The following is a 24848-nucleotide window of genomic DNA, read 5'->3' as shown; positions in this document are numbered from 1 at the left end:
AATAATTAAATAAAACTGATGAATTGCTAGGCATGATCTTATCATTTCATATAATCGAGCTACTAAATTATAAAATTTGTTTATATATTCTATTTTAAACACATAAAACTAACCCCTTTCGAAAAAAAGTTAAGGCTCCACGTTAAGAACATGCGACGATCAATTAGTGGAGGATTCAATTGAGAGAAGGTTTAGTTCGAGGACTATATCAAGAATCGATAAATAGTTGAGAGATTAAGTTCAAGGTTTCCCTAAAAAAGAGCACCCCCTCATAAATCCTCGTAATCCACGTGCTAAAATGCGCCACTCTCGCATTCTTTCTTTTTCTCTCCCTCCCTTTTTAAAAACACACGCACACTATTTCTATTATTACTTGTTGAAATCACTATCCTCTGTGCCTGATTTCGTGTTCTCCTTGTTTTACTTTGCTTTATTAATTTTATCTTATTTATTGCATCCTTTACTTTTGTTTTAATTGGGATTTTGGACTGCCTTAAAACAGTTTAAAGCTGCAAAGAAATAGCCATTTCCGGAAAGTGTGAGTGCAGGTTAGCAGTATGCCTACCCTTTCTAGTTTCAAGCAAGAACCAGCGTGTCACTGCTTCACATTATTTACAGAGACATAAATCGATGAGATAGATAGAGGGAAGATTTCTTTTTGTTTTTTGGATTTATTGATGATGATGATAGAGGGAGATCAGTGGTTTCATTGATTGAAAAGTCGGACGAATAGTAGCTACAAGAACACCACACTCATGCTTCGGTCCGCGTGCTTTGATGAAAAAAACTTTTGGTTTTTGTTGTGTCAATAAAAAAGCTCTCTTTCCTGCCCCACACCATAAAAGGATCTGTGTCTAGTCTAGTGAATACCTTTTTGCAGGTTTTGTTCCTTGATTTTGGATCATCAAGGACTCCTCAAAGGGGAGGGGGTGGTTTCTCTGTTGTGACCAATTGGATTGGTCTTTTGGGTGAGCTTAAGATTCCTTGACATGGGTCTGTCCTAAAAAATTATCTTCTTTTGGAGGAATATAGGGTTGTGATTTTAATGCTCTAGTTTCTATTCTGTTTGACGGGGGTTTTTTGTAATCGAGGGGTTTGGTGTTGAAGAAGTAAAGATGACATTTTTCTATTGAGTTGCTCTGGTTGTGGGGTAGAGAGGATATACCAACACAAGTAGAAGCATAATATGGGGTCTGTGGAAGAGAAAATCAAGACAGGAGGGCTTGCTAATGGAGCTCAAACAAATCTTCTCGAGGAAATGAAGTTGTTGAAAGAATTTCAAGATCAGTCTGGTTTGTTTCATGTCACTAAAATCTTCATTTCTTATAAAAGTTTGACCTTTTCTAATCGTTTTCGCCTATGGGCTGAAATGATCCGGTAAAAGGTTGAATCTCTTACATGAAGGCTTTAACTTTCTTAAAAATTACAAGTCCAAACGGTACTCTTTTGTCCAAGAGTATGTGTCTTATGTTTTTGAGCTTGCTGTGCATTATCTCAGGAATACGGAAGGCAATCAACTCGGAGCTGTGGTACGCTTGTGCAGGCCCACTAGTTTCCTTGCCTCAGGTTGGAAGTCTGGTGTATTATTTTCCTCAAGGACACAGTGAGCAGGTTTGAATTTATATCGTTTAATCTTGACCCTTTCTCCCCTTCTGATTTTTATATCCACTCAGAGCACATTCTTAGGCGATCTCTACTGTACCAAATTGCATTTTGGAGCTTGATCTCTCATCACTTGCATTTTCTTGTTAAGTGGGATGGTTTTTCATCAGTAGTGTAGTAAACTTACAATTCTAAAACATTAAATCTGATAGTAAGAATTAGGAATTCATTCTGGAAAGAGTAGATGCATCTCATGGTGTACTGTAATTGAATTTAGTTCGCGTTGGTTTTAACAGAAACTGCAGTTCAAAAATGTACTTACATATATCTGTGCTTTTGAAGGTTCATTTCCAAATTAGGCACACATGATTCTAAGATTTTGGAAGCCTGCCAAGATAAAATTTTGACAGCTTCTCTTTTGATATGCTGCTGATTGTTCCGGCTTGATTTATTGAACTGACGACCAGTTGATTTGCATGTGTAGGTGGCAGTTTCCACGAGAAGATCAGCTACTTCACAGATCCCCAACTACCCAAATCTGCCTTCTCAGTTATTGTGCCAAGTTCACAATGTCACCCTACATGTATGCCATTTTTTTCCGATTCCACTTTGCGTTTCTTCATAGAGTGCACCACTGTTGTATACATCTCTTGTTAGAAGGGCAGTTTTTTTTTTTTTTACCTCTGATTTACCTTTATTTCATAGGCAGACAAAGATACAGATGAAATCTATGCTCAAATGAGTCTTCAACCAGTGAACACTGTAAGCTTAAATAATGTCAGATTATCTTAACTTCATCCCATTTGCTTATCCCTTCATCCAGACTAAAAAAATGAATCTACGCTTCATGTAGGAAAAAGATGTCTTCCCTATACCAGATTTTGGGCTAAGGCCCAGCAAGCATCCAAGTGAATTTTTCTGCAAAACTTTGACTGCTAGCGATACAAGTACACACGGTGGCTTCTCAGTGCCACGCAGGGCAGCAGAAAAGCTCTTCCCTCCACTGGTGAGCTAATCTTGCTAACTTGAAAATCCTTGCATTGCAAGCCCTGAGGAAACAACGAGCTGTTGTATTAAATTTGCTTGTCTGTCCCAGGATTACACAATGCAACCGCCAACTCAGGAGCTTGTTGTAAGGGACTTGCATGATAATACCTGGACTTTTCGCCATATATACCGCGGTGAGGAACTATCTCAGTTGTAATTTATATGGCGAGGAACCATCTCGAGTGTGGATTTCATCCCGCTTCTTTCCTCTTATGCAGGGCAGCCAAAACGACACCTTCTTACAACTGGGTGGAGTTTATTTGTGGGTTCAAAAAGGCTTAAAGCAGGTGATTCTGTTTTGTTCATCAGGTAAGCTATGTACTTTGCATTTTTTTTTTCTGGATGCTACATAAACCTGCCTTCTCAAGTTCGCTTAACAATACCAAAAATTAATGATACATAAACCTCTATCTAAGAAATTCTCAATTGAAAAGGTAAATTCAGTTTTTCTGCAAAATTGTGAGATGCTTTGTTGTGCAGTTTGACAATATTTAATTGTCAAGAACATGTGTTAACAATGGGTAAACCTTCATGGATTTTGTAACTCACTATAGTAATCTTAAAGCTACCCATTCTCTGTAATCACCAGGGATGAAAAGTCACAGTTAATGGTGGGTGTGAGGCGTGCAAACCGTCAACAAACAACATTACCTTCATCAGTTCTATCTGCTGATAGCATGCACATTGGTGTCCTTGCTGCTGCAGCTCATGCTACTGCCAATCGAAGCCCATTCACCATTTTTTACAATCCAAGGTTTGTTAAATTTACAATCAAATCCTAGTTGTCCTTTGCCCTTTTTATTTGGTATCCGACTCTTATTAGTGATTGCTGCTTTGTACAATTCATAGGGCATGCCCTTCAGACTTTGTCATTCCTTTGATTAAATTCCGGAAAGCTGTATTTGGAACTCAAGTCTCAGTCGGTATGAGGTTTGGAATGATGTTTGAGACAGAAGAGTCAGGAAAACGCAGGTAATATTCTGAGTTCTTTGAATCCTTTTACACTTTAATCAGGCAGTGGCTATGGGTAAAACCTCTGCATAGATAGGAATCATGAATTAGCACTGTACAGTAATCAACTGATTAATTCTTCATCTTAAGCGCACTGTGATAAGGATAAAAGTGTGATTTGAACGCATTTATATTCTTATTGCATGCTTTAAGGTTCTGAATTTTTGCAAGTCTGAATATACAGTGCTTGATTAATTGCTTGTAATCTTTTTCACAGATATATGGGCACAATAGTTGGTATCAGTGACTTGGATCCACTGAGGTGGCCTGGTTCTAAGTGGCGGAATCTTCAGGTAGATTAGGCTACTTGTGGATCTGACCAAATCCTTTTCTTTCACAGTGATGTTTGTTCTTATGTTGTCATTGGTGTTGTCTCTTTGATTTGCTAATTAGTAATTGATTTTCATTTTTTCGTTTTACAAACAGGTGGAGTGGGATGAGCCAGGGTGTTCTGATAAGCAGAACAGGGTTAGTTCATGGGAAATTGAGACTCCCGAAAGTCTCTTTATTTTTCCTTCTCTGACTTCAGGTCTCAAACGACCCTTGCAGTCTGGATTTTTAGGTAAGGTTTATCTTGGTGCTCGGTTTTTGACTCTTTTTTTTTCTGGGAAAATTCGTTGGAAATTCATTCTATGTTGTTTGTCCTGCCAGGAGATTCTGAGTGGGGGAGTTTGGTAAAAAAGCCCCTTTCATGGCTTCCTGGCAGTGGAAATGCAAATCTCCCATATGCTTCAATGTCAAACATATGTTCTGAACAACTGATTAACATGCTAATGAAACCTCATCCTATTAACTATCCTGGAATCTGTGGAGCTGCACTACCAGAAGTTTCTGCCGCGAAGGTGGCTTCATTAGATGTTAAGAACATGCAGGCAACAATTAATCAGATGCCTCAGCTAAACCAGTCAGGAGTTACGTCTGTAGAAAACCAGAATTATTCACAGATCTGTCTAGACCAATCTGATGCCATAATCTCATCTTCATTGAAAATAAATGTAGCTGGGAAGTCATTTTCTTCAAGCGAAGTTGAAAATCAAGCATCAGTTGGAGTTGGTGAAAGAAAATTAAAGGCAGAAACTGAGCATTTGCCAGATCAGTTAAGCCAGCTAACCTCAACAGGAGAATGCATTGTGCAGAAACCATCATCGTGTCCTATGACCCAGCAGAATGCCACAAATCATCTAGCGTTCCAAAACCAGAATCAGGGCCACTCACAATTACAAACCAACCTCTGGCCTGCACAGGCATTTCCAGAATCATCGCTACTTAATTCCCAACAGATCCTTTCACCTCTTGCTGATGCTACTGCACCTAACTGCTCACTACCGTTTCTAGATGCAGATGAATGGATATCACATCCCATGTCTCTTGCTGGGATGTATAGATCGGGGCCACTGTCTATGTTTGGATCACAGGACACATCAGTTGTGTTCCCGGAAGCAATTAATCCCTCTTTACCTTTTATGAATCAAGATGTGTGGGATCATCAGATGAGCAATTCAAGATTTCTATCCCAAGCAAACCAATTGATTTCTTCGACTCAGCAAGAGCCTTGTACCTTAAACTCAGGTGCAGTGAAGGATTTATCTGATGAGAGCAATGATCAAAGTGGGATTTATGGTTCTCTCAACTTTGACGCCAGCAATGGGGGTGGTTCTGTGGTCGATCCTTCTGTCTCAAGTGCTATACTAGATGAGTTCTGCACATTAAAGGATGCTGATTTGCAGAATGCTTCGGATTGTCTAGTTGGCAACCTCAGCTCAAGCCAGGATGTTCAGTCTCAGATTACCTCAGCAAGCCTAGCAGATTCCCAAGCTTTCTCACGGCAAGACTTTCCTGACAACTCAGGTGGTACATCTTCCAGCAACGTTGATTTTGATAATAGCAATATGCTCCAGAATAGCTCATGGCAGCAAGTTGCCCCACGTGTGCGCACATATACCAAGGTATGAATGATTTTCTTGTAAATAAAAGATATTTGTTGACTGTCTGCTTGGACCATACATCGCATTATTCACATAACTTTTTGAATATGGAAGACTTTAGTCTAGTGAAGTTGTTCCTTAAATGTTAACCTTTGTCTAGGTATTAAGCCCCCTGCGTGTTTGTGAGCATGGTCGAGGGCTTTTGAATGTTTCAATTTTAGGTGCTAACAGTGTTTGGGTTTATTACAGGTTCAGAAGACAGGGTCTGTTGGCAGGTCAATTGATGTCTCGAGTTTTAAAAATTATGAAGAACTATGCTCCGCTATTGAATGCATGTTTGGACTTGACGGGCTTCTAAATAATCCTAAACGTTCTGGGTGGAAATTAGTATACGTGGACTACGAGAATGACGTTCTACTCATTGGTGATGATCCTTGGGAGTAAGTTCTATTTTTGCTGGCATGCTTCCGGTTATTTTTTACCCGTGTGTAGATGCTAATCGTTCTATATATTTTCATCTCCAAGCTGTCCTATTCTAGGCCTAAGTTTGATGTGCTTGTGTAGGGAATTTGTCGGCTGTGTCCGTTGCATAAGGATTCTGTCACCTTCAGAAGTTCAGCAGATGAGTGAAGAGGGAATGAAGCTTCTTAACAGCGCTAACATCCAAGGGACCAATGCACCCATCACCGAGGGTAGCCATGCTCGATAAAACCACTTCAACTAAGTGACGTCCCCTCGCAATTAACAGGACGTTTTCCCACGTGGTGGCAATGAATGTTCCCGGAATGGTTCTCTGCCATTTCAAACCTAAAAGCATTCCCGGAGAACTTTATCCGAATCACCCACGGCAGAGAGGGCGAGTAATGTTGGCTCTTCCGATTTAGCCTCACGATGTATTCTGATATATGAATAGATATGTTATATTAGTTGATGTTATAATTAAGGGGATGATGGATTATATATTATCCTTCTAAAGAAGCTCAAGACATAACTTCTTAGCTTATAATATAGTAACATGCTAGTTAATAGATTTGTTTGTACTACTTGACCAGACAAGCTTGCTATTTGCTTGGACAAAGTTTCTTGTAATGGGATGATGGTATGATGCGACATGTCATTTATAGTGCCTTGGGGGCTAAGCGAAGTTTGGTTGTTCCATGATTTGGTTTAAAACTTGAGTCATAATGAACTCATGAGTTAATTTAAATTGGTTTATTTTATTATTTAAAAAAAAAAAACAAAACTATTTAAAAAAAAAACAAACAAGATTTTATTTGAATTACAGGGTGGTCTTTTGAATCAACCGAGTCAAATTCAAATTGTATCAGCTCCCGGGTGGTTTTATAACTATGCTTTTATAGTTATTCAAGAAGTGTATTCGGGCCGGGTCTCAGCTTCATCCTACAAGCAAACATTTGAGGTAATCATAAGCTATGACGTGGGCTTAGTGCTGTTGAGATAATTTCCGAACCAGTTGGAAATCGAATCGAAGTCTTGTCCCATGAGTAGTTATGTACGGGATTCGGGCAGAAGCCCAGAACCTTAGTGTTCAATCTAGAAGACAGAAACATTAATATTTAAAGGATTAAGTATAAAGAGTTCATCTTTTAACTTAAAGTCAAGCACAATCTGAAAAATTAATGTTTGGTTACTATAGACGAGACAGAAAAAATATATCTCCATGTATTTTCTGGTTTGTTTTTTATTTTTATTTTTTATCTTCATCAATTAAATATATTTTTATATTTGTCTTGGAAAAAAAAAAACGCAGAACAACTTGTGCACAAATTCATTGCCACTAACACAAGATGGATGGCAAAACCCCTTTATAAAACGACACCAAAATCTTACCTTGAATCAAGATCATATTAAATGATCTTATGATCAGGTTTATTAAAGGAACTAAAAAGAGAAGTGATATTATTGTAGAGTTTTTATTGTCAAACTCAAGATGAAGGTGGATTGGAACAATAAAATTACAATTTTATTACTGATAACAAAATATAAATGGCCTTAAAAGCAGGGTGAAGGGGTCTTTTCAGGCAAAATTTAATTTTGTTTTAGCTAAAAATTAATTTTTTTTTGTGTGTTTTGGATCATTTTGATGCGCTGATCTTAAAAATAATTTTTTAAAAATAAAAAGACATCATTTTGATGCATTTCAGCATGAAAAACACTTTGAAAAACAACCGCAAACACACTCCTAAACAGGCAACAATAAATATTTTTGGCTTTTTCATTTTAAATACACAATAAAATTACCACAATTCTCTTGAATTAAATTTGTCTTTGCTTTGGGTCAAGATATTTTTTTATATCATTTTTGTTTTTGTTTTTTTTTGTTATTATTAAGTTTGATAAGGGACAATTTAATATTTAGATATATATAAAATCTTAATTAATTCTAAAAAATAGGTTTCATGTAACGTTCACATGGACTTGTATGAAGGCTCCCATCTGAAAATTATTTGTTGTTATTTTTTATCATATTATTGAAGGTTTAATCCAACTATCGAATGTTTTTACTTTTTTTTAAAACACAACCCTTTTCTAAATTTTTTCTTTCAAGTTGAAAAAAATTGGTATGGCCCACGCATAATGCTGGCTCCCAATCTAGTCCATAGCTAAAATCTATAACTAGTACTTGTTCCTACCATCATTACGTTCGTATGCTCTTGATTTCCCCAACGAACTAGAGGCACTCAAATATCAAGGGCCTGAAGCAGAGAAAAGTAGTAGCATGTAGAGGACAGACCAGAGAATATGTGATGACCACCCACCGGTCCCCTGCTATATCATTACCTAAGTTTCCAATTTAGATCCCTTGAATGTTGATGATAATATATAGCAAGTGTACAAAATAACAACTATCAGGCATCCTTCAGAAACACATCAACCAAACAAATGATTCGTCACAGAGGTTTTGTATTTGATTTAAGATAAATCACTGATTTGGACAAGAAAACACCAGAAAATTAACAGCAACCTGGCTGTTAAATTTGATTCTCTTTTGAAAAAAAGAAAGGCAATTGTACATGCCACGTTCAAAGACATCATTTCTCTTAGCTGATAAGTTAACCAATACACAGCCTTGAAGCACACGGCTCGTTGAATGCTATGTGGAAACAGATTTATTATACAAGGACATCGAGGGAAGGGGGGAAAGTTCATCACATCTAGCATTACTTGAGATGGACATGTATCAAACTCAAATTTGGAACCGAAGAATGAATGTGGAAGGAAAGAAGGCAGGTTTAAGATCTAGAACAAGCACCATGGGCACGAACAAGCACTTCAAAGATTCAAAAATACACTATGAATTTTCCATTTCCTAACATTTCTTTTAGCTTGGATAATTAAATCCCCTAAAATACAGTAAAAGATAAAGCAGTTGATGGATTACAAAGCACAAATATCACATCTTCTAATGCTGGTTTACAGTTGAGAGAAGTAATAATTGATGTACTTATTGCATGTTGGAATGAATTCATGAGGGTGTTTGAGGCACTGAACTCACACGAAATTCTGTGTGAACAAAGCTAGAAATGGAAGCAATATTCTCACCTCCTTCAGTTTCATGTGGAAACTCTAGTAATCATCACACTCTTGCTGGCTTTTGAAGAACGGCAGACAAATAAACTTCCGATTTCCCTGACCCAGCTGTGTCTACCTTCTCACCCACAACCCATTTCAGCTTCTTATACCCAAACCGCTCAATCAATCGAGTCAAAGCTGTCTTCTTCACATCATTTGCACAATAGAAGTTATCTAACCAGAACAATCCACCAGCCCTCAGAATTCGATCGATATCAAACATTAAGAACTCTAATTCTTCAGGTTTGTCCCCTCCATCCAATCCACTAGAAGCATGAATTAAATCAAACACATTATCATAGAAAGGGAACCTGTGATCTAAACTCAAATACAAAGGGAAAAGCCCTCTTGCTGCAATAAATTCACTAAATGGAGCATCCACATTCAAAGTATTAGTAATCACAGTCACATTTCTCTCTGCCATTCTAGCAGCAAAAGTTCCAGACCCACCACTAATATCAAATCCAATTCTAATTCCTCCACTTGCTAGAGCTAACACATCATCAATAAGAAAATCATTCCTGCCTCTAGCTTTAACAAACTTTTGAATCTCATAGCCACTAGTAATATTAAAGCAACCATCACAATCCCTACTCAATTTCTTTTTATTCAAGCACTCAAAATTCTTGCAACCAAGACCACTCCAAGTTAAAATCTTTTCACTAACAGGTTTCCAAAGTGAAACAGGAAAACGATAAAGACCCACCTTAGGAACAGACTTGGCAAAGCATCTCCTTCTGGGCAAAGGCTCACATCCACGCAAAATCAGCTTCTGGCCAAGGCTCCAATCATCAGGACAAGGCCCGGAAATCTTATAAACCATATACTGGGACAACAAGTCTGGAGATTTCTCACAAGAATGACCCACAGAAGCCACCATCTCAGTGATCCCAGTTCTTGAATCTTTACCAAGAGGGAGTTGATGGTGTTGCAAGAACAATTTGAGCTCACTTGCAATATTGGGCCTTGAAATATCCATAGTTTCATAGCCCAAAAGCTCCTTTTCCATCCTGGCAAGCTTTTTCTGAGAAGAAGCGATCTCTCTTAGTATTAAAGAGACATGCTCGGAGATCAAAGAAATGTTTTTATGGGGATTGTGAATGAGGTGAGCTTGATGATCTTTTGGAGAAGATGTGAAGGCATATAATGCAAAAAGATTTGTGGTTATAACAGAGAAGAGCATGAGAATGTTCACTGCTGATGAACAGAAACTTGCTCTCTTGAATCTGGCTGTTCCATCTCCAATTTTCAGGGACACTGATCCCATCTCGGTCTCTTCTTTTTACAGAGAGAGTGTGGGAGCGGGTGTGTGTGTATGTGCTAGGGGAGTGAGATTTGTGATGAAGCAAGTTGTGAAATTTCTTAAGCTTGATTAGTTAAAGATAAAAGTAGCTTTGGAAAGCAACTTGTCGGTTGCAGTTATGTCAAGCTGTTAGTTTTTTTTTTTTTTTTACTATTATTATCAACGCGGTCTTTATTCTGAAGTTATTAATTGCATCTTGCTTCATGGCGAGATTTAATAACAAGTTGAGTTAATAAATAAAAAAACCTTTTATTTTAAGATTTAAAAAACTTTTTTATTTTAAGATTTAATCTAATTTGAATCCGGCAATGTTTTTCAACAAAAAGCAATCATCTTATACATCATTGGATGCTTTTTTGTGGTTGGTAAATGTTAAAATACATTATTGTTAAATGAATGCTGCAGGGAGAGGGGTAAAACCATGTTTGTGATGAAATGTGATGTGGATCTGCATCAAGGGAAGGAGGGGGGCTGATCTGTAAAGAGATTCCTTGTCCACTGGGTAATCTGGGCCCTCCACGTGTGAAAATCAAAGGATGGAATGCTCTCACCAAGGGGCTCGTCACGGTCCACAAAACAGCCTCGGTAAAGGAACTTGATAATCCCATGGCCATGGCCATGGTCAAGGTCATCGCACCCACTCTCTATTTCTTTACCGAGCAAGAGGGCCAAGTATTAGTGTACTTCTTATCATAGAACGACATGTCACCCCAGTTAATTTTTTTTCCATGGTTGAACAATGAACCTATTAAAAACTCTTTTGAAACCTTAGTAAAGAAAAGGTTATAATTTCTAGCTTTTCTAAAACCTACCTTTTCAAACTGCAACCGTACTACCACGATATCATACATATTAACTGCAGATATGATTTATCTTCTGGTCTTGACCACCGGAGAGATTTCACTCGAATTGCCGAACCCAAATTATGGAAGGGAAAAGAGACTGCAATCGACATTGGAATTTCCAGGGCTGCTAAAGATGGGGAGGTCTGATCAAGTTTCTCTACCCTGATTTTAAGTCAAGAATGAAGAGCACGAACAAAATGAAAAATTAAATTCCTTAGTCACGGGCATGGATAGTGATTGATGTTGTATCATGACAAATTAATCTGGAACAACCAAAGAATTTAAAACAATAATAAAAAAAAAGAGTCACGGGAGAGAGAGCAGGCTGCAATCTGTCCCCGGGTAAAGAGGATACAAGAAAATAAAGTCAAGAACAAAAAGAACCATGACGGAGGATGTTCGAGTTTCTGAGGTGCATGTAAAGTAACAGAAGACAAAACAAGCCCAGCAATGCCAACTACATACAACACAGAAAACATGGGAAAACAAAATAAGAGGTTAGAGAACTGGTTTGCATGTAGCAAAGCTTACAAACATGTTTAACCATGAATGATATAATGTGATTAGAGAATAATCAGTATAAATATATATAGTGAACAAAACCCATTCCCCTACTTGATTCAAGCTATGGACTTTCAATAGCAGGCAGTGAGCACTAAGCCAAATGAAAAGAAAATAACCATCACAATTTGACATCGTCAACTCCACCGAGCATCACAACCATGGTAAGCTAACATACAGGACTAGATTCACATTTCTGAAGGGATATTTTTGGCAAATGTGAGAGTGCTGAATCATGAATGAGAAAGGTCCATTAACTAGAATCACCTAGATTATTGATAGACAACAAAATAATCAAAGGATCAATACCACCAGGCATCAGAGCCATACCGCACAAACATCATTTACATTTTGAATAGATTTCGAGCAAATTTTTCCTCGACTCCTGAGATGAAAATCCTGATTCACGAACATCGACGCCCACTTGATCAAGCATTGCATGGGTTATGAACAAATAGGTGATCAAAGGATCAACGCTAAACATACAGGGATGAGCAGTATACACATAATCTTTAATCTTGCTATATGCCCTCCCGTAAACATTCAAAAAACAGAAAAACAGAGAAAGAAAAGAGGAAACCCCACACAAAAAATTATTTCTGCAATTTACTAGGGCATCAACTGGTAGAACAAAACCTTGAAACAGCATAACCATACAACTAAAGACAAGCTACTCAAAAGTAATTATCTGCACGTATGAATCGCAATGCACAATCGCTTAGCATTCATAAAGAAGATCGTGAAATCCTAATGGTATAGTATATGTATGAATACCCAGGAATCCACAAAATAATTGTTCTTCCAAGTGTTCAATTTATAGAAAACTGTCTCACTTTTTCATAAATGTGGAAATTCACATTCATAAACAAAAATTCAAATAACTCATAATTCTCTAAACCAAGAGTCATCTTTTGCATAAGAGTAATCATATGGTAACCATTTGAATGATCGATGGCCATTTATTTCATCATCCTAAGACTAGCTCCTCAGTGATGTGCCTTAGCTTCCGCCTTCTTATGTGAATTTGCTTTCATCTAGCAGGCAAAAGAAATTGAGTATGTTTTCAGTACATAAGAGAAGATGATATAAATTCTATCAACGAAATCGATAAAATGTAACAACAAATTTAGCATCCATGTGTCATGCATTCTAAAGATAACAACACCATTTTTAATTGTGAGTCGAATTTGAACTGAAACATGAAGAACATGCAACAAAAGTTGCCAGACTAATAATAAGGTCACCTTAATCAAATTCTTAAGCATGATTAACTTATTGGTTTGTTGGTGATAAAATCTATTTATTTATAATTCCATTAAAAAATCAAATTGAAAAATATAAAATAAACCCATAACAGAAATAAATCTGGGTAATCAAGAAAGGTTAAACAAGTAAGAATTGAATTAGCTACCTTGAGAATCTTGAGCTTCACACTTCCATAAACCAAGCCAAAACTGAATGCTGATGCACGCGCCACCTACACACACAAAAAATAAAAACTCCATTTTTGGAGGAAAGGACGAGAATGAATACTCTTTGATAGTGGAAAGTGTAGAGAGAGTTGCTTACCAGAGCGAGAGCGCTGGCACCGGAGTAAGGACCTGGAGGTAGCGTCATTTGATTGCCTAGAGATCTGATAAAAAAGCCCTCCAACGAAACCCTAGATCAGAGTTCCGAGTAAGCTAAGTGAGGAGTATTTCGAAATAAGAATTGGAATTCTCGTGGTTTTTCTTCGTGCGCAATGCCAGTATCCAAATCTCCGTCCCGAATCGCTTTATTTTCGGGTCGGGTTGTCAAACCCCTCACGAGCATTAAACGCTGCGTTCCGATTCATTTTTTTGGGTGCTATTATTTATTATTAATAAAGATATTTGAAGTATTTTGACTCCTTCTATATATATTACTTATTTAGATTTATTTATTTACCATATTAAAATGTGTAGGACTAGAACGAATATACTTTTTTTTTCCCCTTATCCGTTAAATCATAAACCGAGAGGGAGAGAGAGTTTCACTGAATTTTCTAGGGAATCAAACGGAAAGTGACAAAATTCACTTAATTTTTAAGGAAAAAAGAAATCTCAATTGTTGTTTGCTTGCCGCCAGAATGGGAGCATCGTCTTCTAAGGAGCAGAACGTATCAAGTGAACAGAGGGAGGTGGAAAGTCTAGCAGCTTCCACTGGATCAACCTCCTTGCTTCAAAATGCTTTCTCTAAGCTTGCCGATCCTCAAACAAATGCAATCCCTCTTCAGTCTCTTCAGGTACTTGCAAAACCACCAAAAGTAAATCATGGTTTCTTAATCATCTTGTAAAAGAATCCAGCTTTTCACTCTAAAAGCCTTTTTTTTCCCTGTATTTCCATTACTTGCTCAATATTTCAATCTCGAAGTTACTTGAGGTATAACCGTATGAGAGGAATAGAAATTAAATTTTTTTTGCAACTTTTAAGAATTTTTTTCATGTTATATTTAGATGTTGAATTTTGTTTTTTGAAATTGACTTGTAATTTTAATTGTTGCAGCCATGCTTCTCTTTGAATTATAAAAGCACAGAATGCGAAGCATTGAAAATGCCTGATTCCCTTTTGGGATTATTGGATCATCTGGGTCCATCAATGGTAGACCTGTTTTTCATTACTGATAAAGGAGGGGTTAATTGGATTGAGTTTGTTAGAGGTTATTTGAAATGCTGTGGGAGGATGCCTGTTTCAGTATTGCTTAATACATTGTTGAGACTATTTTCTGCAACGGGAGTGAAAGCAGGAATTCCTTTGAAACTGGAGGTTGAAGCTATTGATGATGGTGAATATAAGATAAGCGGGTCGCTTCTGCCTATTGATGTGCTTATGTTTCTTTGGATGTGTTGGGCTATGTTGTGGAATTCAAGAACTTGGAACTTTTTAAAAGAGAAAGAGTGTCTGTATCTTCCAGATATTAGTCCTTTGGTGTTATCCGCGGTTGTTTCTTGTGCTGAAGGTGGTAGTGGATTGGAATTGTGGGATTGTGATGTCTCGGTTTTAGATGTTCAACTTCCTGCTGGAAAGTTTCTTACATGGATGCTGACAACAGTGACAAACCTCACAGAGTGTTTTACACAATTTGTCAATGCAAGACTGCAAAACTGCACTAGTTCGGAGGTATCCAATTCTAACAAAACCACAAAAATTGGTGCTTTGATGTCAGTTAAAGATTAAGGGTTAGCCATCCGCTTAGAATTTTTCCTGTTCTTGGTTATAAAATAAAACAGGAAACCATGATCTTGCTTTCGGTCTTCACTACCTCTATCCCACTCGACTATGAAAAATGTATGACCAGTTATACGAGTTTGTATCTCACATGATTTTTCTTCTCAATCAACAGCAAGATACACTGGAATCTTCAAGCTCATCATTAAGAGAAATCTCTTCAGAAAAGGCATGCAACTCTTGTCTTCTAACCTGTGGAAAAGCATGGGCAATTTCCCTTACAATCAGGAGTGCAATAAGTCAAGAAATTCTGAACCCATACTTTCCTAGTAACAGTGATGCAACAGATGAGAATCTTATTTATCGGTGTGTCATCTTCCCTTTTGATTTTTCTAGACCTATTTACTTATACGTTATGCTGCTTGACCCTGATGGTGCCCTAAATAAATTTAGTGACCTATAAAGTTGCTCATAATGCTTCAGTTGCTACTCCTAACCCCTCCCTCCCTCCCTCTCTCTTTCTTTCAGGGTTTATTGTGTAAGTTTAAGTTATTTGCTTGCTACTGCATCTAATTTTACCAAACACTTGTTATCAGGTCATCTCTCCATGGGAAGGGCTTGAACAGATTCTGGTCTAACATCGAAGGTTATCTTGGTCCAATGCTGATTTTGATTTCTGCTACTTCTGGAGATGCAAGTGAGGATAGCACCAATTGTAGGAAATGGATTGTAGGTGCACTCACCCACCAGGGTTTCGAAAATAGGGATATGTTCTATGGAACCTCTGGAACCCTATATGCTATAAGTCCAGTCTTCCACATGTACTCACCTTCTGGTATGTGATTCAAATGAGTGAGCAGAGAGAGAGAGAGTCACAAATTGTTTCTTGCTTGTTTTTTGCTGCTCGTTTCTTTTATGAAAGTTGATGAGCCAAATTGAAATCCGTGAGAAATGCTTCCTTTATGGGGCCTCTATGACAAATTGTGAAACCATTGGCAGGGAAGGAGAAAAACTTTGTTTACAGCCACTTGCATCCTACTGGTAGAGTTTATGAGGCACGTCCAAAGCCTGTGGGCATTGCATTTGGAGGAACCATTGGGAATGAGAGGGTTTATATGGATGGAGACTTTTCCAGAGTTACAGTTCGCCATCATGCAGTTGACAAAACTTACCAGCAAGGTTCACTTTTCCCGAATCAGGTACTAATGTGTAATGGCTAACCGCATTACTGCTAATAGTGAGCTTTTGGTTCTCAAATCTTAGTTTTTGAAGAATCTAATTTGGTAGAGGGTAATGACGTTAGCTATTATTATGAGTGAAAACCTTCCTTGATTTTTGTCTGGTCGTAGTCTGTGCACGCTTAGCGGTTTCTAATCATTTGTTCCTTCTTAATTTCTGTTTTAATAATTTGTCTTGGCCTTTATCTTGTTGCATGCATCAGTAAGTATTACTTATTAATAATTTTGTTAAACTTCTGACTTGTTTTTTTCACCATTGACTTTCTGAGATTTGTTTCTCACCGGAGGCAACCTATGATCTTGTTCCTTGGTCACCTTTGTGGAAATGTTGCTGTCAATATGAGATTGCCTGTTAGACAATATATGGATTGAATTTTCTGTGGCAATAGCATATATTTTGCCACTTCACGTTATATGAACACTAGAAGATCCATGCTAGTGTATGTTCACTGTGAAAGCTTGAATGACTTTGTTTTCTATTTTATAAATCTGTATTGCAGGGGTTTCTCCCAGCTGAAGCTTTGATTTTAGAGGTGGAGGTTTGGGGTTTAGGTGGGAGGAAAGCAAGGGAAATTCAATTTTCATATAAGAAGAGAGAGGATCTTTTCACTGCACAAAGACGCAAGGTAACCTGCCATGCAAAGTTCATAGTGAGGCATGTGTTGATATTCACGTGCAATGCTTGAATCTAAATACGAAAAAAAACGCTGTACTTTTGGCAGGTTGACATGAAAACTTTCGCAAGCTGGGAGGATTCACCTGAGAAGATGATGACGGATATGATGGCTGACCCCAACAGAGTTCGAAGGGAAGACCGCTGAATAAATTGTACAGCATGCATGTTTCGATGGGAGTTGAAATAGTTGCAGTCATATAGAAATTAAACTAACTTAATGGCCGGCGATACGCTGTTGATTTCTATTTCAGTCAATAAATAGTGCTATTCAATCTTAAAAGCTTGTATTAAAAAACAAAAATTTGGTGTAAGTGCATAAGTTGATTTATTTAATTTATATAGAAATTTTATCACAATAAATCAAGGTCAAATTATTATTAAAATAAAGTAGGGAACAATGCGTTTTTGACATGAAAAAGTTCTTAATAAAATTATTTTTATTATTAATGCGCTGATCCAAACATTCACTCGGCACCTCCATTGTCAAACTAAACTCAAGCATTACAAATAAATATTAGAAAAGCTAAATGTTTTTCTAAAAGTTTGGTTTCGCCTTCAATTAAATACTTATAGAATCGAAGAAGGTTATTTATTTCATTTCATCATGTATTAACTATGTAACTTATTATAAGAATATAAAGAAAAGGAAATTTAGCTTTGAATTAAAAATCAAACTAATTAAGAAAATAAAAGAAACGAGACAAAAAATCTACACTAACCCGTCACTACCAAATTTCTTAATAGTATCGCTGCTAAACAATTACCATTAGGTCATATCTCCATCACAAAGTCCTTGGCATCATACATGGTGTCTGTTTTCTAAAAGTTGATGTTGTCACATAGGATGTGAGTTTTTATTTTTCATTTTTTAATTAATAATATCAAGATTAGATAAATTAGTATTAGTATTTGATTAAAAATAAAATTAACTGTACAAGTACGGATTTTAAACAAATTTCTTATTATCAAAAGAATTATTTTATAATTTAAATTGGTCACTACAGAATATATTCAATTGACAAAATGTGGCGTTCAAATTTTTTTTATACAAGTATTATTCTTAAAAAATATTTTAATATAAAAAAATAACACAATTTGGTCGTTACAACATGCCAAAGCAATCAGAATACTCTTACTGTCAACTAGTGTCCAGATTTTTTTTAAAAAAAAAAAACTGGTGAACTCTGCTACGTGTGACCTTGATCACAGAGAACTAGATTTTGACGACAAAGATTGGTGCTGCAAAATATTTTCTCCCTTTAAAATCTTAAATTCTTAATTCAAATCCCTACCATTTTTTATGGGGACGTCTCAAAGTAGATCCTCAGAGATGCATAGCCTCGATCTTGTGGTAGCCACAAAAATTAAAAAATATTAAACCTAAGATACTGGTTTTTTACTACTAAGCAACCTCTTGCAGTTACATTGACATGAGGTGCTAGTGGCAAGGTTCTACACTCATTTACACGTGCCATTCAAAAGGCTAGCACACAATGCTCAAACATATCAACTCCCCACCAACTTCAATGTATACTCATGATAGATACAAGAGAACCCGCATCAACTTCTCAATGGTTTCAGCCCATAGATTTAATCTTAATGTTCCACGCTAGAGAGGAACTCTTTGCTGCAAGATAAACCCAAAAATGAAATAAAAAAAAGTATAAAAAGTAGAGCGGTAATAAGCTTAAGCTTTTTCTTCCCTTTTCAAATGAAAGCTAAATAAAACATTACACTAGCTACTGATCTCCCTATCCATTTTCATTCTCTTTGCGCTCTGCACCTCTGCTATGCTACTGCCTTTTTTCTGGGACGATGAATCATGTTGGTATGCACAATTGGCTCCATTCCGGCATCCTCTTGGAGTATTGAAGTAAATACAAGGCTTCATGATCTTGTGTTTTGATTCCCTCGACTTGGAATTAACTAAATCTTGGCTTGTACCTATTTGGTGATTGTAACGGCCACCAAACTGCTGAGGTGTTTCTTGTCTATCACCTCCATGCTGCTGAATCAAGTTCTTATAATAGCTCATGTCCTTTGTTTGTGTCGCTCCAATAGAAGGTGAGGATGGAACTCCTGGTGGAAGAACCCGTGCACTAGGAAGAACCCCCATTCCTGTTCCATTTGGCTGCGTGTAGAATGATCCACTTGGAGTCGCAGTTAATGATGCTTGTGTAATGGATTCTGCTCTCTTCATTTGAATATGAGCAGGATTGGGCAAAGTTAGATGAGGAGGTTGAGGATCTGACAAAGGGGGCTTGGGAATATTCTGTGCGTTGGCCACAGCTCCATAATCAGTAACCAACTTCTCAACCAATTTCGGGTTGCTGAGAATTTTAATGAGCAGGTCATGGTCTATCAAACTTCCCTGTTCGTTGCTTTTGACAGCAGCAAAGGCAGCAGATGCAGCAGCCACTGCACCAGGTTCAACACCAGGGAGCAATCCAGCAGTCGGTTTCTCATTTGGAATGCTGGGAATGCTGCTTTGAGAAGATGGAACTCCGGAAGCTAATAGTTGGGCTTGTGAACTCATTGGACCCATTGATGGTCCCATTACATCAGATGGTTCCTCTGCTGCATCTTCATCTTCAATGGGGGTAATAGGAATCAAAGGAATTTGATGATCATTATGCTGAGAGCTTTCCAGGTCCACAGAAAAAGCAGGGCTGCATATAGACAACTTTTCAGTTCAAGAAGCAGAACTCAGAAAGAGAGTGAGAGAGGCAAAAAGAAAAGTAGCAAACTTTGGAGGAATGGCAGATGGTCGAGGATAAACTGCTTCAAGCACCCTAATCTCTCTCTGATTTTGAAACTCCATATCTTTACTTTCCTCCCCAGAAACCACTTGCCAAGTCAAGTTCAAGACAAGCTGTGATTGTTCAAAACTTTCAATGCCATGACTGATGTTAAAAACCAAAGGGATGGGCAATTAAAGACTATAAAACTGTGACTTACCCTGGGCGGACATCTCCATTTTATCACAGGGATTTCTGACACCTTAATCTGCAATTGACTAGCAGGATGGCCTCCTTCAAAGCCAGGGGGCTGAAAGTCATCGGTTCCAGCTGAATGAGATGGCCATGACGACTTTGCTTGGAGGTGATCTTGAGCACCCGACCCAACTAGTGAAGGAGATTCCTCTGACAGGAACAACCTTACCTGGTAAAGGGAGAAGCAGAAGTCAAATTTCTGGGCCCTTATAGCTACTGTCTGAATCCTTTGTTACAGTTACACAACAGAAAGTCCATCTAGCAATTGAGAAAAAGGGAACTCACACACAGAAATGACAAAAGAAATATTAGTTTATACAGAACTCAGATCTTCTTAAGTGAAAACCAGCATCCTTTTTATACTTCAGAAACTCCATGGAGCAATTGAAACAAAGGGAGCTCATACACAGAAATGACAACGCAAGTGTTAGTTTATACAGAAAAATCAGATCTTTTCAGGTGAAAAATAATTCCGTGTTGAACAACACGCATTCATGCAATTCCTTTACGCACATCCTGAACTGGCCATAATTGGTAAACTGATTATTTAGAAGACCATTTTAAACAACCATTAGAGGTGAAAGCATGATGCTGGACCATTTTAAACAACCAGCAAATGGTCAGTCTATATGAAGACTATAAATATGGGTGAATCATATAAGCAGCCAATGACTCAGCAGCAAGAGACAAGAAGAATAGACAATTTTTAGGTAGATGGATTAAAAAGCTTCAAATGGGAGCTGCAACCACGGTGGCTATGTTTAAGAGGGTGCATATACTTCAAACTTGCTCTTTACATGAACGTTTCTGAAATCAGCTCAAGTCTCTACCTCTGGCAGGTAGAGATAAAAACCTATTGGTTTAATATTTGCTGAATCTCTTGGCAATTTTGGAGAGGAGTCTATGTTCCTGAACCCATTTTGATTCCTTCAGAACTAGGTATACAGAGAATCCAAATCCAGGCAACCATCGGTTCAGATTTTTATGTCAAATTAGAGGATACAATGCTCAGCAGATTGATTCTTTTCTGGAAAAGTAATGGTTTGGAAAAAGAAAAAGGGACAAAGGGCAGAATCAAAGCAGAGGAGAGAACGATGAGCCCCAAGGAGCATCATTGAAAGACCCGGTAAAACCTACATTGTCAACATTTGTGTTTGAACTTTTGTCTTTGTGATAATGGAGAAGACTGCTTCCTGGATCAGTGATCAGGGATCACTCAAATTATGGAAATAGATCTAATCTCTAAGGATGCTGTGTATTAAAATCTGTTGATAACTTAAATCAAGTCAGAGATTAGAGATGCATAATGTGCCACAATCTATAAGAGCACAATGTTCATGGTTATTGGCTGTCAGCCAAGAACACAGTTCCCTGATCCAGTCCAATCCTCTAGCATGCCTCTCCAGTGGTTCTGTGGAACTTACCAATCAGGATACCATAATTGACTCCCTTCTTAAAAGGCAGCTCTAATCTTGGAGTTAGTCCCCCTTCCAGATGAAAGAGAAAATGAAAACAAATTTAGAAGGAAACCAGTTAAGAAAACACTGCTAAGTTGCACCTTTACTAAACTACTATGGCATAGACACAAGCAGACTTTCGGCATAAGTTCCAGCTAAACGCAAAACCCTCTTATCTCAATCATCCTAGGAACACATGCATGTGCATATATTCTGCCTCGTGACAGGATCTCTTTTATCAGAAATCTCATCACAAAATTGTTACCACCAAAGCATAATAACAGCATCAATTAGAAGCACTTTTAAATGATGCAGCCAGGAGCACTTAATGTGTAAGTAGATTTTACCAAAACAACAAGTAGGTCAACAAATCATACATCCACATATGCAGCAAAGAGTTTGTAGGCAACTGTATTTCCAAAATTAAAGCGTAAAGAACTAAAGGGGAAACAAAACTGGTGATAAAACATTTTTATTACTCAAAACATAAAAATTCTTTACCCAGCAGAGATAACAATAATTTTTAGAAGTTAAATCAAAACATGACACATTTTCCACCATACTGTGGTTAGCAATCACTTTGTGCAAAGTCATGAGAATTAGAAGATGACAATATCATTCAACATAGTCGCTTTTCAAATTCAAGCTACATGCTGGATTAACGACTGTACCTTGCCTATGGGCATTCAAATTCATCATTCAAATTATCAAAAATCAAAACATAAAAAGACATGGCTATTCCTGGAATTTGCTAAAACTTGATGGTTTGATCTTATAAGAAAGCATATTTGAGACCATGTGTGTTTCCACACCATATGCCCCCCCTTGTATGTTCTTGCTATTCTACCAGACTTAGTTGGTGCTGTCCAAGCTCCGCAAACACATGCAATTCTTATTTTCTTGTTTATAGTTGTCAAAATGACTCATGGCATCTTTGAATTTGCTAAAATATTCAGGCAATTACATTCTACTACTGCTTTAGTTTTTATGTATTTATAAATGGTTGTTATCTCTATCAAGATTCTTTGGATGTGAACATGCAATGAAGAAACACCAATTTTCAAAAATACTTCAAAGCTGAAATTTCATAAATCTCAGTCTCGCATTTAAGTAGCTTTCATAAAACTGCTTTCTCGAATGTAATTAAAAAAAAATCAAATTGGAAAAAATTAATTTTTCTCCAAGAGAGCTTCTATTTATTCTTAAATTCATCATATCCCATATCTATCATACAAACTATAAGAAACCTCAAAGACAAACAAAAGCACTTTCAGTACTGCATTCTTCTAAATTCATTAATGCCTTTCAAACTAAAGATATCATTTTTATGCAAAAGAACATAAGAAAACACACAGATTTTCACTTTCAGTTCAAAAGGAAATTCAAAAAATAAAAACAACTGGTGTTTTTCCTAACACAAGAAGCTTCTGATTTTCTGATTTCAAATTACATGTAATGCAGTTAATAGTATTTGCCTCCTAAAACATGGAAATGCAATGAAGCAATCAGAAAATCCATCATAAAATCGGATTCTTCACTATCAGAATAAGCGAGACAAGCACAGACAACACCAGAAGCAAAGCTAAATGAGCAAACACAAACACATTTATTTCCAGTAAAATAGAAAAGATTATTCTCCAACTGCATGCATTCAAATTCATCATGATTCTAATTTGCTTTCTTGTTTAGTCAATGAATTCAACAAATTAAATCTTTATGTTAAAATTTATAAACTTCTTCGAAAATCTGCAATTTTACCTGACAAAGATTAACATCTGATGCCCAACAAACTCTTTTTGATTTCCTCAACCCTCGCATTTTTACAAAAATTCTTCGATTCTTTCAATTTCCAATTTCCCTCGCCATAAAATTAATTTTCGATTAGAGTATAAACTCCACTTCCGAGTTCAAAGACCTAGAAAACTAGATTTACAGCTGCATCGATATCTCTCCTTGTCAATTACTTACCCATTCCACGATAATCAGCGATCGAAGAAGAGAGCGCAGAGAGATCCCAGGGAACCCTAGATCCTCTGTTTTTTTTTCTTTCTTTCTTTTGCTTTGCCGTTTCTACGCCGTTTTCTATTTTTTTTTTTATCTCTTGTTGTATCTATAGTTTGTAAAGTTGCTTGCAGGAGTGACGCGTGTTTTGGTTTTAGCGCGTGAATCGAGATGTTTTTTTTTTTATATATATATATATAGTTGAGCAAGCTTCTTTTTTCTTTTTTAGCCCTGGAAAATTATAGGTTAATCATTGTACTCTAACAAAATCACTTATTATGATTTTAAAAACTATTATTTAATTTTTATATTTTTTAATTGTATAAAAACAAACAAATGAGTTTTATATAAATAAAAAATAAAATAAAATATATAATATTAGAATTCTCGTCATTGAATCTATTCGAATAAAACTCATTAACTTTGGTTCATGTAATATTGTCATTTTAAATCAATTGATAACTTAATTTCTAGTTAATTTTATTTTTAATTTTTAATTTCATTTATTTTTTTATTTTTTAGAAATATAAAAAGAATAAAGAAGTAGATAGGAAAATTTAGTCTAATCTAATTTAAATTTGTAAGTTTTTTTTACTTATTTAATAGTAAAGGACGAAACCATGAGATGCTGTTGAATCTCTCAGAAATGCTTGAGAAATTTACTTACACGGACCTGGCCAGTGGAGGTGAGGAGCACGTTAGTTAAACGTGATTGGAGTTTGTTTTGACTAATTTTGTTTTAAGTGTTAAGATTTTCCGACCAGTCTTTTTTTCTTTTCTTTTTTCTTTTTGAGTTGGACGATGAAAGGACAGTTGGCTGAGGAAAGGTTAAGCTGTGGTCGCGTCAGCTCATGCATAGTTGAGAGAGTCTCTCAGACACTTGGCCACGTACTACGGTTCGGTTTTGTTGTTTTTAGGGCATTATTAATTCATGGGCTGGGTCAGACGTACTTGAAATATCTGGGCCTTCTATTTGTACAGAGTCATCTAATTAATGATTATTTTAAAAAAAATCTACTATTATTCTTTTTTTTATATATAATAATGTTAAATTCACCAAAAACTCTTCAGCCGATCGCGTGGACCAGCTGATGATAGGTCTCAAAAAAGGTCTCATGTGAGACCAATTACTAAGATGGCTGTTATTTTTTTATTATTATTATGGATAAACATGGTATTTTTTACATATTCATTATTTAATAAATTAAGAATGATTTTTTTAGAAGTAGTTTTAAATATATAATTATTCAAAGAAATTTAAGACATTATTTGTCTTTACATGTGTTTAATAGCATTTGACTCGAAAAAATATTAAAATAATATTTTTTAATGGTTTTAATATACTAATATAAAAAATTAAAAAAAAATTTCAAGCAAAAAAATATTTTACATTCCAATATCAAAGACGT

At 36.6% G+C, this 24848-nt stretch overlaps 5 protein-coding genes across 6 annotated transcripts; 2 read left to right on the top strand and 3 right to left on the bottom strand.

Moving 5' to 3' along the window:
* Window positions 1-346: 346 nt before the first annotated feature.
* On the top strand, window positions 347-6743 carry LOC7477660 (auxin response factor 5). Its single transcript, XM_024601345.2, has 14 exons — window positions 347-1292; window positions 1499-1611; window positions 2087-2185; window positions 2308-2364; window positions 2456-2608; window positions 2699-2783; window positions 2868-2958; window positions 3239-3403; window positions 3499-3621; window positions 3878-3953; window positions 4087-4222; window positions 4312-5606; window positions 5835-6025; window positions 6150-6743. The coding sequence occupies exons 1-14, from the start codon at window positions 1187-1189 to the stop codon at window positions 6292-6294; spliced, it is 2835 nt and encodes a 944-aa protein (XP_024457113.2). The 5' UTR covers window positions 347-1186; the 3' UTR covers window positions 6295-6743.
* A 2095-nt stretch (window positions 6744-8838) lies between these two features.
* LOC7477658 (probable methyltransferase At1g29790) lies at window positions 8839-10536 on the bottom strand. Its single transcript, XM_002306877.4, has one exon. It carries the CDS (start codon window positions 10444-10446, stop codon window positions 9184-9186), a length of 1263 nt encoding a protein of 420 aa, XP_002306913.1. The 5' UTR covers window positions 10447-10536; the 3' UTR covers window positions 8839-9183.
* Window positions 10537-11525: 989 nt separating this feature from the next.
* On the bottom strand, window positions 11526-13742 carry LOC18099685 (uncharacterized). Of its 2 annotated transcripts, none has more exons than XM_006383676.3 (3): window positions 13458-13727; window positions 13300-13365; window positions 11526-11784 (listed from the first exon to the last, which is right to left on the bottom strand). In XM_006383676.3, exons 1-3 carry the CDS (start codon window positions 13503-13505, stop codon window positions 11695-11697), a joined length of 204 nt encoding a protein of 67 aa, XP_006383738.1. In that variant the 5' UTR covers window positions 13506-13727; the 3' UTR covers window positions 11526-11694. The 2 variants fall into 2 exon arrangements, with proteins under 2 accessions (XP_006383738.1, XP_024456367.1); XM_024600599.2 differs by lacking the exon at window positions 11526-11784 and adding an exon at window positions 12586-12922 and having other exon boundaries at window positions 13458-13742.
* An 83-nt stretch (window positions 13743-13825) lies between these two features.
* Window positions 13826-17348, top strand: LOC7477657 (uncharacterized). Its single transcript, XM_002307668.4, has 7 exons — window positions 13826-14151; window positions 14412-15026; window positions 15250-15440; window positions 15671-15909; window positions 16074-16273; window positions 16813-16938; window positions 17035-17348. The coding sequence occupies exons 1-7, from the start codon at window positions 13996-13998 to the stop codon at window positions 17131-17133; spliced, it is 1626 nt and encodes a 541-aa protein (XP_002307704.4). The 5' UTR covers window positions 13826-13995; the 3' UTR covers window positions 17134-17348.
* Window positions 17349-18485: 1137 nt separating this feature from the next.
* Window positions 18486-23541, bottom strand: LOC7477656 (zinc finger CCCH domain-containing protein 6). The gene is made up of 4 exons (XM_024602003.2): window positions 23197-23541; window positions 19947-20150; window positions 19736-19860; window positions 18486-19657 (listed from the first exon to the last, which is right to left on the bottom strand). The coding sequence occupies exons 1-4, from the start codon at window positions 23254-23256 to the stop codon at window positions 18724-18726; spliced, it is 1323 nt and encodes a 440-aa protein (XP_024457771.2). The 5' UTR covers window positions 23257-23541; the 3' UTR covers window positions 18486-18723.
* Window positions 23542-24848: the final 1307 nt, after the last annotated feature.

Source organism: Populus trichocarpa, chromosome 5, assembly GCF_000002775.5.
Source record: "Populus trichocarpa isolate Nisqually-1 chromosome 5, P.trichocarpa_v4.1, whole genome shotgun sequence".
Taxonomy (NCBI): Eukaryota; Viridiplantae; Streptophyta; class Magnoliopsida; order Malpighiales; family Salicaceae; genus Populus; species Populus trichocarpa.
Note: the sequence above shows the minus strand (reverse complement) of the source record. Positions and strands in the feature narration are given on the sequence as shown.

Coding starts and splice junctions, on each gene's coding strand:
- LOC7477660 (XM_024601345.2), top strand. CDS start 1,187: ATGGGGTCTGTGGAAGAGAAAATCAAGACAGGAGGGCTTGCTAATGGA. Junction 3,404..3,498: donor ACCATTTTTTACAATCCAAG/GTTTGTTAAATT, acceptor TACAATTCATAG/GGCATGCCCTTCAGACTTTG. Junction 3,622..3,877: donor GAAGAGTCAGGAAAACGCAG/GTAATATTCTGA, acceptor TCTTTTTCACAG/ATATATGGGCACAATAGTTG.
- LOC7477658 (XM_002306877.4), bottom strand. CDS start 10,446: ATGGGATCAGTGTCCCTGAAAATTGGAGATGGAACAGCCAGATTCAAG.
- LOC18099685 (XM_006383676.3), bottom strand. CDS start 13,505: ATGACGCTACCTCCAGGTCCTTACTCCGGTGCCAGCGCTCTCGCTCTG. Junction 13,366..13,457: donor GTGCCAGCGCTCTCGCTCTG/GTAAGCAACTCT, acceptor TTGTGTGTGTAG/GTGGCGCGTGCATCAGCATT. Junction 11,785..13,299: donor TGAAGCTCAAGATTCTCAAG/GTAGCTAATTCA, acceptor TGTTGTATGTAG/TTGGCATTGCTGGGCTTGTT.
- LOC7477657 (XM_002307668.4), top strand. CDS start 13,996: ATGGGAGCATCGTCTTCTAAGGAGCAGAACGTATCAAGTGAACAGAGG. Junction 15,027..15,249: donor AAAACTGCACTAGTTCGGAG/GTATCCAATTCT, acceptor CTCAATCAACAG/CAAGATACACTGGAATCTTC. Junction 15,910..16,073: donor CCACATGTACTCACCTTCTG/GTATGTGATTCA, acceptor AACCATTGGCAG/GGAAGGAGAAAAACTTTGTT.
- LOC7477656 (XM_024602003.2), bottom strand. CDS start 23,256: ATGCGAGGGTTGAGGAAATCAAAAAGAGTTTGTTGGGCATCAGATGTT. Junction 20,151..23,196: donor CAGATGTTAATCTTTGTCAG/GTAAAATTGCAG, acceptor TCCCTTTACCAG/GTAAGGTTGTTCCTGTCAGA. Junction 19,658..19,735: donor CCATCTGCCATTCCTCCAAA/GTTTGCTACTTT, acceptor GTCTATATGCAG/CCCTGCTTTTTCTGTGGACC.